General features: G+C 36.4%; 1 protein-coding gene across 8 annotated transcripts in view; it reads left to right on the top strand.

Annotated features, from left to right (window-relative positions):
• Positions 1 to 14,571, top strand: part of rimbp2b (RIMS binding protein 2b) — a 118,361-nt gene that overhangs the window by 56,687 nt on the left and 47,103 nt on the right. For 5 of the 8 annotated variants that reach the window (XM_051921082.1, XM_051921081.1, XM_051921080.1 and 2 more), the window contains 4 exons: positions 780 to 935; positions 8,234 to 8,351; positions 12,804 to 12,982; positions 14,115 to 14,283. In XM_051921082.1, coding sequence (XP_051777042.1) covers positions 780 to 935; positions 8,234 to 8,351; positions 12,804 to 12,982; positions 14,115 to 14,283 — 622 coding nt within the window. Of the gene's footprint in view, positions 1 to 779; positions 936 to 6,331; positions 7,136 to 8,233; positions 8,352 to 10,519; positions 10,673 to 12,803; positions 12,983 to 14,114; positions 14,284 to 14,571 lie in introns of all 8 variants that reach the window. The other 3 variants (XM_051921078.1, XM_051921077.1, XM_051921079.1) reach the window with 2 other exon arrangements.

Below are 14,571 nucleotides of genomic sequence, written 5' to 3'. Positions count from 1 at the left end.
GCTGCTGCATGTACAATGTGTACAGAAACTGTGCCATGCAACAGCTGTAAACCCCGACTGGCACAGTATCTTTTTGTAATGTGTTTTGTGATTGTATCTGCTAATTATTTATTTGTATTTCCTATGGAGAGACATTTACACTTGAAAAAACTTCCAAGGATGATAACTTGAATGTTGTTCTTGCAAACTGAAACAAATGTGTTGTATTGTCCCATAATGTGGCCACACGTGCAAGGCAAACTGTGCACAATACACAAGGATCTGGATAGAATTTCATTTCAGAGCAGTAGTGCTCGACAGGACCAAGGATTACGCTGCTACTTTTTGTCCAAATCTGTGTTGTGACCTGATTCTTGACTTGTGCTTGTTGTTACTTGTAAGCCAGAAATGGTGGAGATCAAGCATGGGAAAGTACTGGGCAGCTTCCATTAGGTCATATCATCATTTCTGTTTTATTCCAGCCCAATTTTAACATGTCTTTTTTGGTGTTGCTCTCCCAAAAGCCCACTGGTGCTGTGGTTTATCAAACTGTTATCATTCCAACAGTAGACTCAATGCACCCCTCTTGGACAGCAGCTAGCATCTCGATAAAATGAAACCTGTGCTAATTGTTTTTTTTAAAGAGCTCACTAAATTTACCATTAATGAGTGCAAACAAGGCAAAAGTACTTCACAATAAATGTCATTTATTTAATATATTGAAATGTTAACACTGGGTGATGAATTGTAATGTTTTATTTGCTACATTTCTCCTCTCATTTCATATTGTCTGAATGCAGTCCCAGTACAGCCACACTGAAGATTACTTGTCAGAGAGTAGTCGGGGTTCAGATTTATCTGACATTATGGAGGAAGACGAGGAGGAGTTGTATTCGGAGATGCAGCTGGAGGAAGGTGGACGAAGGCGCAGTGTTACCTCTCATAACACCCTTAAGGTAACAAATGAAACGACAAGGTTATTGTTCTAGACTTGCGGTCCTTTGCATACACACCTCTCTGCACTTGAAAGGCGCTTTTTCTGTCTAAAATAGTGCCTGTGGAATACATCATCTGTTTCACAATCTTTGAATCTCATCTTTCATAAATACCTGCCTGTATAAGTTTATTCCTGTGGACACTTTAAATTGTTGCTCTTTTTTTGTATGTATTTTAGGGAAAGCAGTGCACAGTCCTTTGAATATTTTAAAATAGATATATAGGTGTTGATAGCTTGTGAGCTGCAGGCTTTTTAGGAATTCACAAACTTAGATTTAAATGTCAGAATTTTTGAAATATATACATTTCTAGAAATGATAGTCATTAAAACACACGGCACATAAGTCATGCCCAGTTTTTACGAATTATATTACAGTTTGAAGTTTTTTCTTTTTTAAAAAACATAAATGCACTGTTACACTTCAAAAAAAAAATTCAAATGTAATTTTAAACCCAATAATGTTCACTAAAGAGTACCGTATTGTAGTATGCACAGGCCACAGTTACGTGTGCCGAGATGCCTGTACCCTAAATAAGGACATTCCGCACTCGGGGAGCCTCCTGACGTTACGTGATTTTGGACAGTGGCTGTCTGAATTACCTGTGGTAGGACATGCATTCCTTCAAAATGTGTTGTTTTTAGCATTTGGCTTATTATTTCACACATGGTAAAGAAGTCTTGAACATGTTTAACGATTAAAGCAACTGCAATAGTGTTTAATTATGTGCAGGGTGCAAAAAAAGAAATAATCAAATCCTCTTTTAAAAAATGTATCTTTTTGAATACTTGGAATTTGATTATTTTTATATACTGTAAATATGACTGTTAAATATTAGTATATAATTATAATGAAATTTTAAAAAAAAGTAATTTCTGTTCTTAATGCAGTGTGAAATTTAATATTGATATATTAAACAGAACATAGTTAAATATTTAATTACTTTTAGTTTTGTTACAAGAAAATTTTTAACAGTTGGTACAGTATGTTTAAAAAAGTGACATACAATATATGTAAGTTCGGGAATCTCATTTAAGTAACTTTGCTTAAATGAAACTACTTTATCACTTTTATGTTTTATGTATGTCCCATTACTTGTTACTATAGATGTAGAGGATTATTTTATTGTGTTTAAACTGTCTCCATTGCTACTGAAATGGAAAAAAGTCACGCACAGTGCAATGAATAATCGTGAGAGGATGTTTATGAGTGTAGTGTTACTGGAAAAGGAAAACGTTTATTCTGAAAATATGTTGTAAAATTATACAAACACTGCCCCTATTTTATTGGAAATATTTCCTCATTTATATTATAGTAAGACAAATAATTTAAAACAAACGGCATAAAACACATTTTATTGGTGCCAGGTTTGAAAAGGCCGAGGTGTCTCTTGATGTCTGTCAAGAAGCTGCGTAATTTGTAGGCAGAGGGGAAACAGTTTTGTGCTGAGTTCATACAACACCCTTACCAGGCCTGTCTGATTAGGTGCCACTGACAGTTCAGTATCAGAGAGCCTAGCTGGTTACTCTGGAGACGTGACTTTGATGTCACAAATTTCACACTTCTCCTTCTTCAGAAACTGCTCAGGACAAGAAACTTTTTAAAATGTTATTTTTTAAAATATTTTGTAGCATGATTTTCTAAATGACATAAACAGGTTTAAAACTGCTGAACTTACAACTGTTTTCACAAAATATCAAATCACATGGCATTGCCAGAAACATGCAACAATGTATACCAATGAAATGATTTGCTCAGATAACACTCCACCGGTGTCGAAAATTAGTTGTTCACAAGGTTTAAATGAGTAAGTGAGATGAAATCTTCCTCTGGAAGGTCTCACAGTATGATGAAGATTTCAGCAATTAAGGCCTCACACTGAAAACAGAAGAGCATTTAAAGAAATATGGAGAGTCAATTACAGAGTAGCACAAGTCTCTGAAAGTAGCAGTGTGAAAATATTTAAAAGGCATTGAACATCCCTTGACACTCTGTCTGGTCCATTCTGGAAAAGTGGAGGAAAAAATATTCCCCTGTCTAGATCTGGTTACCCCACTAGACTTTAGTGTGCTACTGCAAAATTGAGTTATGGTTATGTATACAGTAGAATATACTGCCTAGAGGTGAGCGAAAGAAAGGTTAGTCCTGGGCGCGGTATCAGTGCAGGCTCCCAGCCTCCCTCTCACTAGCCTTCTGTAACCAAATCAGGGATAAAGTCACATTGACCAGTTTTATATAACCTTGTGGTAAAACGTCACAAATGGTAAGATGCAGTCGAAGGATTATTCCACAATGTTTACCTTTCTAGAAAGTTGCTTTTCAGATTTTGGCAATGAATAGTGTTTGGCTTTTTGGTACATAAAAGAGCTTACACTCTGTTTACTTTAAAGGGTTTTATTTTGCAAGTTTCACAGTTGAGTTAATAAAGCTCCAGTGAACATACCATGACTGTTAATCCCAACATTTATGGGCAGCACACACATTTATATGGTTTATGCTATGAGGGTTTTTCTTTAATCAGTAGGAAGGTGCAGCATTTTAGTCATATCAACTATTAGCTTTGGAACTAGAGAATTACTTGTTGCTTCATGCAGGATTAGTCAGGAAAAGTGTAAACCTTTAAATATTAAAGTACTGCATCAAGATTTTAAATGTCAAAAAATGAGTGTTTGGAGAAGACGATACATCTTTTTGTATGCCAAATGAAATTTGAATGGAGGAAACAAATTGCTAACTCTCTTTCTTTAGAATTGATTTAGCCTTTTTGTTATCTGAAACAAGAAATATGCAGCTTCACCTCAAAAGAGAAAGAAGACTGAAAAATGAACAGAAAGGCTAAATATCACTTTTCATTTACTTTATTTAGCGGTCTCTTTTTTCTAAAGCATCTTATCAAATTTCCTGTTGCAAATGTAAAAATCTGTATACTCCAACAGTCCTGAAGACCCACCAATACCGTCTGTCTGCCGTTTTATTAGGGCAGCAGATTTTTCTTCATGCAAGCTTCCTTACTGTTCCAAATCCCTAATAAGTAGCTGTCGGCTATGTGTTTGTCGTCTTTTTCCCTTTTTTCAACTGCTTGCCCCTCATTCACTATTTTTGTAACAGCCCTATCTTCACTGTAGTTTTGTGCTGTCTACTAACTCTGATTGTTCACTTCTGAATTCTTCTGGAATGCCTACCCTTAGAAAAATGTTATGCTGTAATGTAACCCTCCCTCTCAATTTTATCACTGGCATGTTGAAGTAATTGTAATTTCACTTGGGACCACACTGCACAAGTGCCAGACCGTAGTAATTTCAGCATTAATTATTTTCTTGAATCTTTGGCCTGAGACATGAAATTCGGTTGAAAACGAAAACTTGCTTTTGGCTGCTAATTGTGTTAGTGATTTCCTGAAGCATATTGTTCAATTTCACTGCTTTGTATTATAAGACTTCTATTATTATAATCCCTCAATCTCACGTGATGTTTTCACTTGCCATGGCGACAAGACAGGTATGTGTGTTGTGCCTCATCCTGCGCCGGACTCTTTATTAAAGGTGCGGACTTTGCTGGCTTGTTGAGTCTCCTGCTTTACTATTAAAGACCCCTCGACTGCACAGGACTTTGCTGAAATACTATGTCTGCCATAATATCATTTTGGACATTTTAGATAAATAATTTACATTTATGTTTGCAGTCAACATCCAGTATATTGAATGTTTTATTGTCACTTATACATTTAAGGATTTGTTCATGTTTCTAATACATAACTGCACAAAGTTAGTCATTTATTCCAAAAAATTAAATAGCTGACTGCTGTATTGTAGCCATGTCTCCTGCACTCTGAACGTTTTAACAATGATTTGAGTTGCCAGTTGTTGAGGTTATTGACTGGTAGGTCAGGAAACATCCTTTTTTACCTATTGCACTATTTCATAGCCATAATTTGTTATTTTTTTTTTATATTACTCCATCTTTTTGAAACGCCAGAGTCCCGTATTTTTGAGGATGATGAAGGTAATGGTAGATTGCTTTTTCACTGATGTTCTTTCCACTAATAATACAGAGATATGTCCTCAAGTTGTGGCGGGGCAGTTACATGACAGACACAAATTGAAAGGCAGTGCAGTTGCTGCTCGTGTCACACAGGGTAGGCCCTCATTCTGCAGACAGATTGTTCTGTCTTTTGTAATAAGGATAGTGGGATAATAATTGATAAAAAGCATTTTTCTACACTGTAATGTTTTCCTCTCATTTCATGTTCATTTTTACACACACAAAATGCAGCTTTATTGTAAGAATTTACCGGTGTTACATATTTGGCACCATACTCGTCAAACATGAACCATTGCTTATAAGCAAAGTGAGGTAAGGTTAAGGCCTTGGACCTTCGAACAAAGTTTTTGTCAGCCAAGTCCCCCACTAATTTTTTGTTAAGCATCTTAGTATTTTTGATAACTTGCCTGTTTTTTGGGCCCTTTCACCACAACGGCATAAAGAGGTATGTACCATGGTGTTGTTTGTCTTCTCATGTACACAGAATCATACATGTGCATATCAGTTTACCTTCCTCACGTGATCTGTGCCACTTTAGCCAAAGACATTAAGCTAGAAATCATCAACCACCACTTGCTACCACAATGGCTTCATTGTTAATAAATAAATGATCAGTAGTGAATTTATAGGGTTCTGCTTTGGTGTAGTGAAGCCTTAAAAACAGTGACTGTAGAACAGGCCTGTACAGTCATTTATATTCTAAATAACATGGTCACTGTAGTGGTTTTGGGGATTTTACTTTCAAATAGCAAGAAAATTATCAAAAAGAAAAGGTCAGCAAGACAACACATTGCATGGCAAGCGTGGTTAGACAGCAGCTCTGCACAAGTCGTTGTCTGGTCTCTACAAATATTTCCAATAACTGATAATTCATCCTCTCACACAAAATATGCAGTTTTATTTATTTTTGCTTTTTTCATTGTTAGCCACTGTTGCTGTTGTGTTGTTAAAGTTACGAATGGTATCATTTGGCAATTAAATGTGCTTATGTTTTCTTTTAAGCTCTGTGTGTTCATCAGATCTGTTTATTTGAACAAACCCTTCTAAACCACTGTCCCTTTAATTACTTCTCCTTTTATTTATTTATTCATTCAATCATTTCTCCCTTACAGATTCCCGTTCAAAGCATGCCATTTCCTTCACGGAATGAAACTGCATGCATTAAGTTTTGCCATTGACTTTAAAACTAATTCTGTCTTTATTTTGTCTTTTTCCCATTTTATTTTATATCACACACTGTGTTGTGTCCTGCCTGTTCTAACACCTGCAATAAATGAAATTACAAAAAAAAATTAAAATAAAATATTAACAAAAAGCCTAAGCATAATGTCTTTGAAGAGGAAGTCAAACCTGAAATGCCTTACCAGAAACAACCTTGCAGTAAAAAGCTTTTCAGTATCCCTGAAGTAGCTGAGGAGGACTTTGATATCACAGAAATGAACCAAACATTTAAAAAGCGAGATAATCACAGTAGGTATAACAGAAGTTCGACAGACACGGGCTCAGTGCTCAGAAGATTCAAAGCGCCCAGCAATGAGTACCAGCCAAACACACGAAGGCAGTCTTACCTTTCTCCAACTAAACAAGGTTCTTTCCACAATTTGAGAGATGGGCCTAACGCCTGCCATGCGGACAGTGGATCATTCAGTAAAGAATGGGCTTACAGTCGGGCAAACAGGCAGAGCACTAGAAGCCCTGATAGTGGACTGGATTGTGGCAGTGAAGAAGAGGACAGTCGCTCTTTAAATTACAGAAGTTCTCTAACAACGAGTCCCCAGAAAAGTGTTCAAATCACCAACATCAATGGCAAACCGCCCCAAAGTAGCTGCACTCCGTCCGGGGCTCGTAAAAGGACACTGACAAGGCAGTGCAGCATTGAAGAAGATTTTGGGCAGACACCCCTGCCGGTGGTCAAAACTGTGCATGTAGCAGACTTTAAAACCTGGACTGTCCCATGCAGATATCGAACGGATATGTGCCAGACAAACATTAGGAAAGACTTAGTTTCGGAGGAAGGGAGAAGCCATGCATCGAGAACTGAATCACAAATTAATCAAAAAGACTTTAAATCAGCAAATACCACTGCAATGCTGACCAGCAGGGAAACAGAAGAGACTCTGGTGTGTGACCTACTGTAGATACTCGTGTTTATCATAAGCGCCTTCAATCAGTAATATTTCATTCTTTTCTATTTTCTCTGTTTATTTCTTTTCCTTTCTTTAGTTTTTGCTGTTGATTGACGTAATGCTGCATTCCTTCATTGTGCCAAATGTTTAAAGCTTCTTTTAATGCTTATAGTCAGTGTGTTTTTTTTTTTTGGAAAGTGCATTAAATTTAGCCTTTTTGCTTCCTTCTTTTCAATTAATAGCAGAAAAGTATTCATTGTCCTATTTCTTTGATGTAATGCTCAGAACCTAAAGGCCATTCACATGTAGTTCTTGTTTCTTGTTTCTGTGGGAAAATGCAGACTACGCACTATTGCCTCAGTGACCAAGGTTCAACCATAATTGTTTCTGCTTGTGGTTTGTTCTAATGAGATGTAATGCGACTGATTCAATAGTTTGATTTTTTTTCTCTCTCCTCGACTCCCCCCATGCAGTACAATATGAAAACTGAAAACATTTTTATTGCTTTAATTTTTTGTAATTATTTTAGAAGAAGCTGGATTCAGGGTAGCCCACAAATCCCTTGTCGCCTGCACATTGAGCCTCTTCCTGTTCTACTGAAGTGCCAAGCATTTTACCTTAATTGTTTCCATCCTGCAGCCTCCTCCACCTCTGCAAAAAGACCAGCTCATTTGCCCATTTTCATGTTGAGTGTATGAAGCAATTTCTATGTGCATCTCCTTTCTTTTTTCCAAGGTGGCACATCTTCTGTTGGAATCTATTGTCCTGAAAGTTTGCTTACTTTTTTATAGAATACCATTGTGCTTAGGATAGTAGGTAGAAGCCATTATGGTTGTACCCTTCATTTCATAAAATATTTCCAAAGCATACCACAATTCATCCTTTATTATTACCATTGCAAACTGCAAACAGAACAAAAAACAATAGTAATGGTCTTTAGTTAGAAACAATCTGAATACTGATTTCTTTTGCCTGTTTGTTTTTTTTTTTGTCTTTTTATGTTCGGCTTCTTTCCAATTCTCCTTAAGTTTGTGGACACAGATTTTGGCTCTTGAGTACAGAAGATCATAACCCAGCCTTATTTCTTTTAAGATTCTAGGGAACCCTTCTTCCACAGGACGAGCCGATAGGCTGGATTACTCAGGAAGAAGATTGTCGCACAGCAATGCAATCTGTCAACGTCCCCGGCCGATGATGGTTCCATCTATTGGTTAGTTGGCTCGCTTCTTTGTAACGGCTGGTTTGTTGTCAATTTTCTCCCTCCAGCTGTTTGACATTTGTAGTTATCTGATTCAGACTAAATTGTTGTATTCAATAAAAGAGCCATACAGGTTTGGTGTGTGAACCAGATAGTCAACATGAGCTATTTGCACTATTTATATAATCAAAGCCAGGAATGAAAGGAAACCTAAAAACTGCCCAATTCTCAAACATGAAAATGTGAGGAAGAGTGGTAGTGTCAAGTATATTTTTTGTAAGAATGGGAAGATGGTTATATTTCTAAATAAGAGGAGTTCTGTAGAAGGAAAAATTTAAAATACCTGTAGGTAATGAATAATTAGAGCATCAAAAAATATGAAGAGGAGAAAAATAGCTAGAAGTTTTTAAAAATATTTTTAATGGATCACCTTCAGTATCTGAAATGTTTATTGTAACATTTGTCCTTGTTCAGTCATACAATAGTTTTTTTAAATCCTCCCATTTCATGATGAGGTAAAAAAGCTAAGGAATTTTTCTTTTTTTGTAAATGTGTTGAGCATATTGGTCTCTTAGGATAGCTGGCATCCTGTGTATTTATAGGTGCCACAATTCAACCATTATAAATACAATGTTAAGAATTAGTGTTTAATAAAGAAAAATAATTGGAAGAGCATCATGGAGATGGTGTCAACTCGTGTGGCATATCTGTCCTCATACTTTACTAGTTTTACTAGGAAATAGAAATCAAGGCCACATCTAAGTGGAAATGTTGTTGACTATATAATACTATAATCTGGATAATCAATCTATTTTTACTAGAAGCTAATGCCATTTTCATGAGAAGTGATACAAATAATAAAAGCACTGGAGTATCACTTTAATATCTGGAATGCTTATGTAAAACTAACAAGCAAAGCTGTGCTCAAAATGCAAGATCGACACACCGCATTGCAAGGATTTGAAGAACACTGGTAGTACAGTTTGAATGTATATATGTATATGCAAGATTTTTATTCTGTTCTTAGTGCAGAAATTTCAGAAGATATTGGTGGTTTATTGTAGAGCACTGAGCAAATGATAGCCCTTTGTGACCTATTATTTTAATTAAATATACAATACGTTCCCCTTTGTACTATAAGCATCTGACAGGACTTCATTTCAGTTTAGCTATCATAACGTTGGACCTTTTTAGCTCATACCAGCTGTAACACTAGATGTTTTGCTGTAGAACGAAAGCCTAAAGCATTGTCATCTTCACATTTTTCTGTACAAAATGCAGACAGCTTTCAGTCTGTCCTAAGATTCAAATCTTTTGATGAAAAGCATCTTATAGTGCTGTCTGTTCCATCACGTTAGTAGTTCTACGCTTTACTTGCTTTGTTTTAGTTCTCTAAGGCAACTGGCTGCTCTGTTGCATTCTCTAAATCAGTCACTCCCTTACTCACAGGAAATGTGTTAAGAAAGGTTCCTGTTTATTAAAAGAAGTAACCCTGACATAAATGTAATATAAATACACTGAAAAGAGGAGGTTTTTTATGATAATACTGAGCTCTTTTTTTATTCATTGGGAAATCTTAATTTGTTGTAAAATGTCCACTGGACTATGGGGTTAGATCCTAAATGAGGTATAATTTTCATGGGAGAATTCAAACTGTATGGCTTAGGTTGACGGGACAGGAAATATAATATATAATTAAAATCTAAATCTACTTTGGCATTTTAGAGTAAGTACATCAAGAGGTCAGAGCAGAGTACATAGTGTAGGGCTGTACAATAATTATCTGTTAATAATATAATGTCATTGTTCTACCTTCAGCAAACATCTGTCAGCCTTCTTCCTAGACTTAAAGCCATGGTGCACTGACATGTACAGAACTGGAGGCCAGCCAGTGTGGACAGAGTTGCAGTAGATGGTTTGATTTCAGATTAGGTGGAATTTATGAAAGTACAGTTTAAAGAGTTATTTTTTTATTCCTCCTGTTCACCTATTAATCCTTACTATTGTTGTTTTACTATTGTTTATTTTTAAAGGATGATAATAAACATCCAACTCTTAGAAGTTGGTTTTGAAATCCTTTTACAACATTAGTTCAACACGCAAGACTTTTGAAGGAAAAAAAGATTCCTCCCCCGATGGAAGTTAACTAAATGGAATGCTTTCATTGGTGTCTTCTGTAGAAATCACCATGGACAGTAACAGTGAAGGGGGCCAATCCAGGTCAGGGAGTGAGGGGAATGTCTCACCTGTCAAGGAGGATGTTTACTATCGCAGTGTAGCTGGACGCAGGAAATGGCCATTGCAGCGCAGTATGGCCTCTGAGCAACGATATGGTATGTGTGCAGCTTCTGAAGGTGCTTTACAAAGCATACGCTTCCTGGTATAGCTCCCCCATCAAAATGGTAAACTGTGTTATCCTCTTCCCAGCTGCAGTGCTATGATAGTGTCTTTTTAAGTTGCCTCTGCCATGTTTCTGTCTAAAGAGAAAACATTTCATTTGGTGTTGGTTCCTTTTTTGTGGTCTTTATCTGACCTCAACACAATGATTCTATATTTGGATATGTTATGAGAATGTATGTTAAAATAATAAGGATGTATATTGTTGGAAATAATACTTTGAGTGCACAATGTTGATGACATACTGTGGACTATGTCATGGGTGAAAAAGATATGTTATAAAAGGTAAGGTCTGATGATTAAAAAAAAGACAAAACCTAACAAATGCATTATCATCATCATCATCAGTTTAATTTAAAACATTTTTGGAGGATGCAAGATAGAAAAAATGACTTGTAACCTGAATTGCTTTATTTTTTGATTTTGGATATTTATCTTTTCTTTCTGTGCTATTCATCCTGTATTTAACTTTCCATGATCATTTTAATTTACCGAGATCAGTTTAAACTTCTTGTTTTATATAGCAACTACCCACTACACTGAGTTACAGCAGGCATCATGGGTATGTTCACGAAACTGACTGAAATGCAAGGCTTCTTGTTTAACTGTCTGGCAGGTTTAAAAGTAGACGTTTATTTTATGGTCCAGCATCAAAAAGAACATGACATCTACTCTCTGTGACCTTTCTCCACATAATATTACTTCCTAAATAATTTGTTCTTGTGTCTAGCCAGTTAGATATTTTGTTAAAAGTAGTACTGTTAGAAAATTCTAGGCAGAATAGGTCAAATCATGAGTAGGTATATTAACAAAGTAAGAGAAAGTATTGCACAGACAGTTCAAATTTGTTGCAGCCATCTTTATTTTGCTAACTATTCATGCAAGGATCGTCTTGATTTTTCCAGACCCAAACTGCAGCAGTGTAGATCTTTGCACTCTTGCACTTCTGTTTTTTACCTAACAAAGAAAGCTTTAGCAAAAATGAACCAGGTGTGAATGAATACGAGACTGAAGGACAAAGCAGAAAGGGCTTGAATTTCAAAGACTGTTAAGGGTTTAAAAAGATAAACGCAAAGGATCATGGGTCTGTGTGATAGCAGACTGCCAGCAGTTTCAATAGCACACTCATCTGTGTGGTGAGGAGGCCACCACCATCTTAGTGATGTTTTAGGAAATATAAAGCTTTATCGGTAATCAGGTTTCAGACTACAGTTACTAGACACAGTGTCAGCCTCAGATAGTTTGGGTCTGAGATACAGACATTGACCCAACCTGCGTTTCCTTTAATTTAATCCCACTAAAAACAAGAGCGTTGCTACAGATCATAACATAGGGATGGCCTGCAGTTTATGAAGCAACCATACACCCTTGATGTCTTATCCATGGATCATTTGGCATATGTTGAATTTGAAGATTAAAAGACTGTTCACAGTCAGTAAAGTAGCAGAATTTGAAGTAATAGATTATATTGCATTTCCTAAATATCGCAGCATTTTGCTGCTTCAGTTTCTGTGTTGCAAATTGTTGGATGGATTTCTTTAAATCACAGGTATTTACAGTGTAGCGTGCAAAATCACATGTATTCACACGTTTAGAACTGTCAACAGGTTTCTCTGTGTTATTGTACATCAAGTCATTACTTGCATCTCATGTTTAAGTGGGTTCTTGATTTTATTAATCATAAAGAGGCTTTATATGGGCAATGTAGTGACTAACATACAGAACTGTTAGTCACGGTGTAGTGTGGGTACAGGCACAGCCTAATGGCAAAGGGGTAATGGAGAAGTCAAAATGCGTCCTTTCCTTCACTTTGTTCACAAGCTCTGATTCTTTACCATTGGAATCTGTGTTGAGAGTCAAACAATGAGATTTACTTCCTGCTCCAAAATGAGTGTTATGAATTTGTTAATCCTGTTTGGTTTCCAAATAATAGAAAAAAAATCAACTATCATCTTATTTGGTAAACTCTTTTTGGAGGTAAAACACTGATTCCCAAAGCCACCATCTAAAATATTAATATCTGGAGTTTTGTACAGTATGTCTATGTACAGTATGTATGTGTTCTAGATGGTTACAGTGGCCAGGACCGGCACTCTTCTGAGTTCTATGATGAATCGGAGCCCGATTTGAATGAAGAGCCAACTCGGATATTTGTTGCCCTGTTCGACTATGACCCTCTGTCAATGTCTCCTAATCCTGATGCTGCAGATGAGGAGCTTCCTTTCAAAGAAGGACAGATTATAAAGGTAAACATTAGACTCTTTCATGGGTGAAATAATTTTTGTTCAGTAGGGCTGATCCCACATACGGTAGTTTAAATTCATTAGTGAGTAATCAGTTTTATCTTCCCATTTTAATCTTGGCCGGTAACATCAAGATAAAGCCAATAACCATAATTAAACTATTTGGTATCCCCAGTCCTTTACAGCATGTACTGTAAATATGTAACAACAATCCATATAAAGCTCTGCAGGTCTGATGGGACACGAAATGTCACAAAGGCTACAGGCCGTCAGAAATAACAGAAGCGTGATGAAGGGAAAACTGTCTTGCATTTATTGCACATTGCAAAACTATAACTACAGATTATTTTACTGTGTTTCCGTGTGTTGTGTTAGATGTTGTTTCACACTTATGTGAATGTGGGTAGGTTAATAATCAGTATATGGCATGAATTCTAACAAATGGTAGACGCCATCCAATCTGTGCATCTTTTTAATGTGTCCTTTGTTTGGAGAGCTAAAACTGCTTATGTTTGGTTCCCCAAGTTAAAATTGAAGTGAAATGAAATGGTCCACCGTAACCTTTAACGTGGTTTGTACTTCCACCTGGTTGTGTCCTGAGAGTGTGCCTGTAATAGTAATAATGCACTAGCAGTGCAGGTTTTAATAAAACACTTACCGCATGGCACATCTCCAGTAATTGCAATGAACAGAATAAACGCCATTATGTATGTATGTGTATCTATTTTGATTACTGCTAAAATGACGGAGTATTCTTGTATAGTAGTATATGAGAGGGAAATGAATGAATCGCGTCAAGTTTATTAAAAAAAAAAAAAAAGTCTTTATTGTCTGTAAATATATTTCTTTAAGCATTAAAACTATGAAGTTTGAAAACTTTGTGTGTGTCAGTAGTTTCAAAGTGCACATTGTTAATATACAAAAGGAGTCCGACTCGACACACACTGCAGCGTTAACTGTGAAATTGAACCAGTCGATGGAACTGACACAAAATAGACTTTGCATTTTGAATGTAGGAGCACTGTCCTTGGAGTTTTAGCGTTTATTTTGAATAAATACTGTCAATGACTTAATTACTGACGCTTTTTTTATGTTTTGTAACATGTACCTCTTTGTTCAATGTGCTACTTTGCAGGTGCATGGCAATAAAGACACAGATGGGTTCTATCGAGGAGAAATAAGTGGGCGATTAGGTCTTATCCCCTGTAATATGATCTCTGAAATACAGACGGATGATGAAGAGATGATGGAACAACTCATCAAACAAGGATTCCTTCCACTCAACACACCAGTTGAGAAAATAGGTAGAACTGTTTATTTGCTTTCCAATTTGGCTGCTATCTGGAAATGGCCGTAAAAAGAAACGGAATGAAATTTTCTCAAACAGAAGGAGGTGCAGTGAACAAGGTTACATACTGTATAAGGACGGAAATGAATCTTGCGCGAATGTGAGACAGCCATTGTGTTCACACAGGATGCATTTACAGTATCTGGAAAGCACTAATTGCAATGTTCTGCATTCTTAAGTAGTTCCACTCTGGAATCAAAAAATGTACCAATTTGTACTAAACACCAGCTGCTTACATTAGAGA

This window comes from Erpetoichthys calabaricus, chromosome 18 (genome assembly GCF_900747795.2).
Source record: "Erpetoichthys calabaricus chromosome 18, fErpCal1.3, whole genome shotgun sequence".
NCBI classification, from domain to species: Eukaryota; Metazoa; Chordata; class Cladistia; order Polypteriformes; family Polypteridae; genus Erpetoichthys; species Erpetoichthys calabaricus.
Note: the sequence above shows the minus strand (reverse complement) of the source record. Positions and strands in the feature narration are given on the sequence as shown.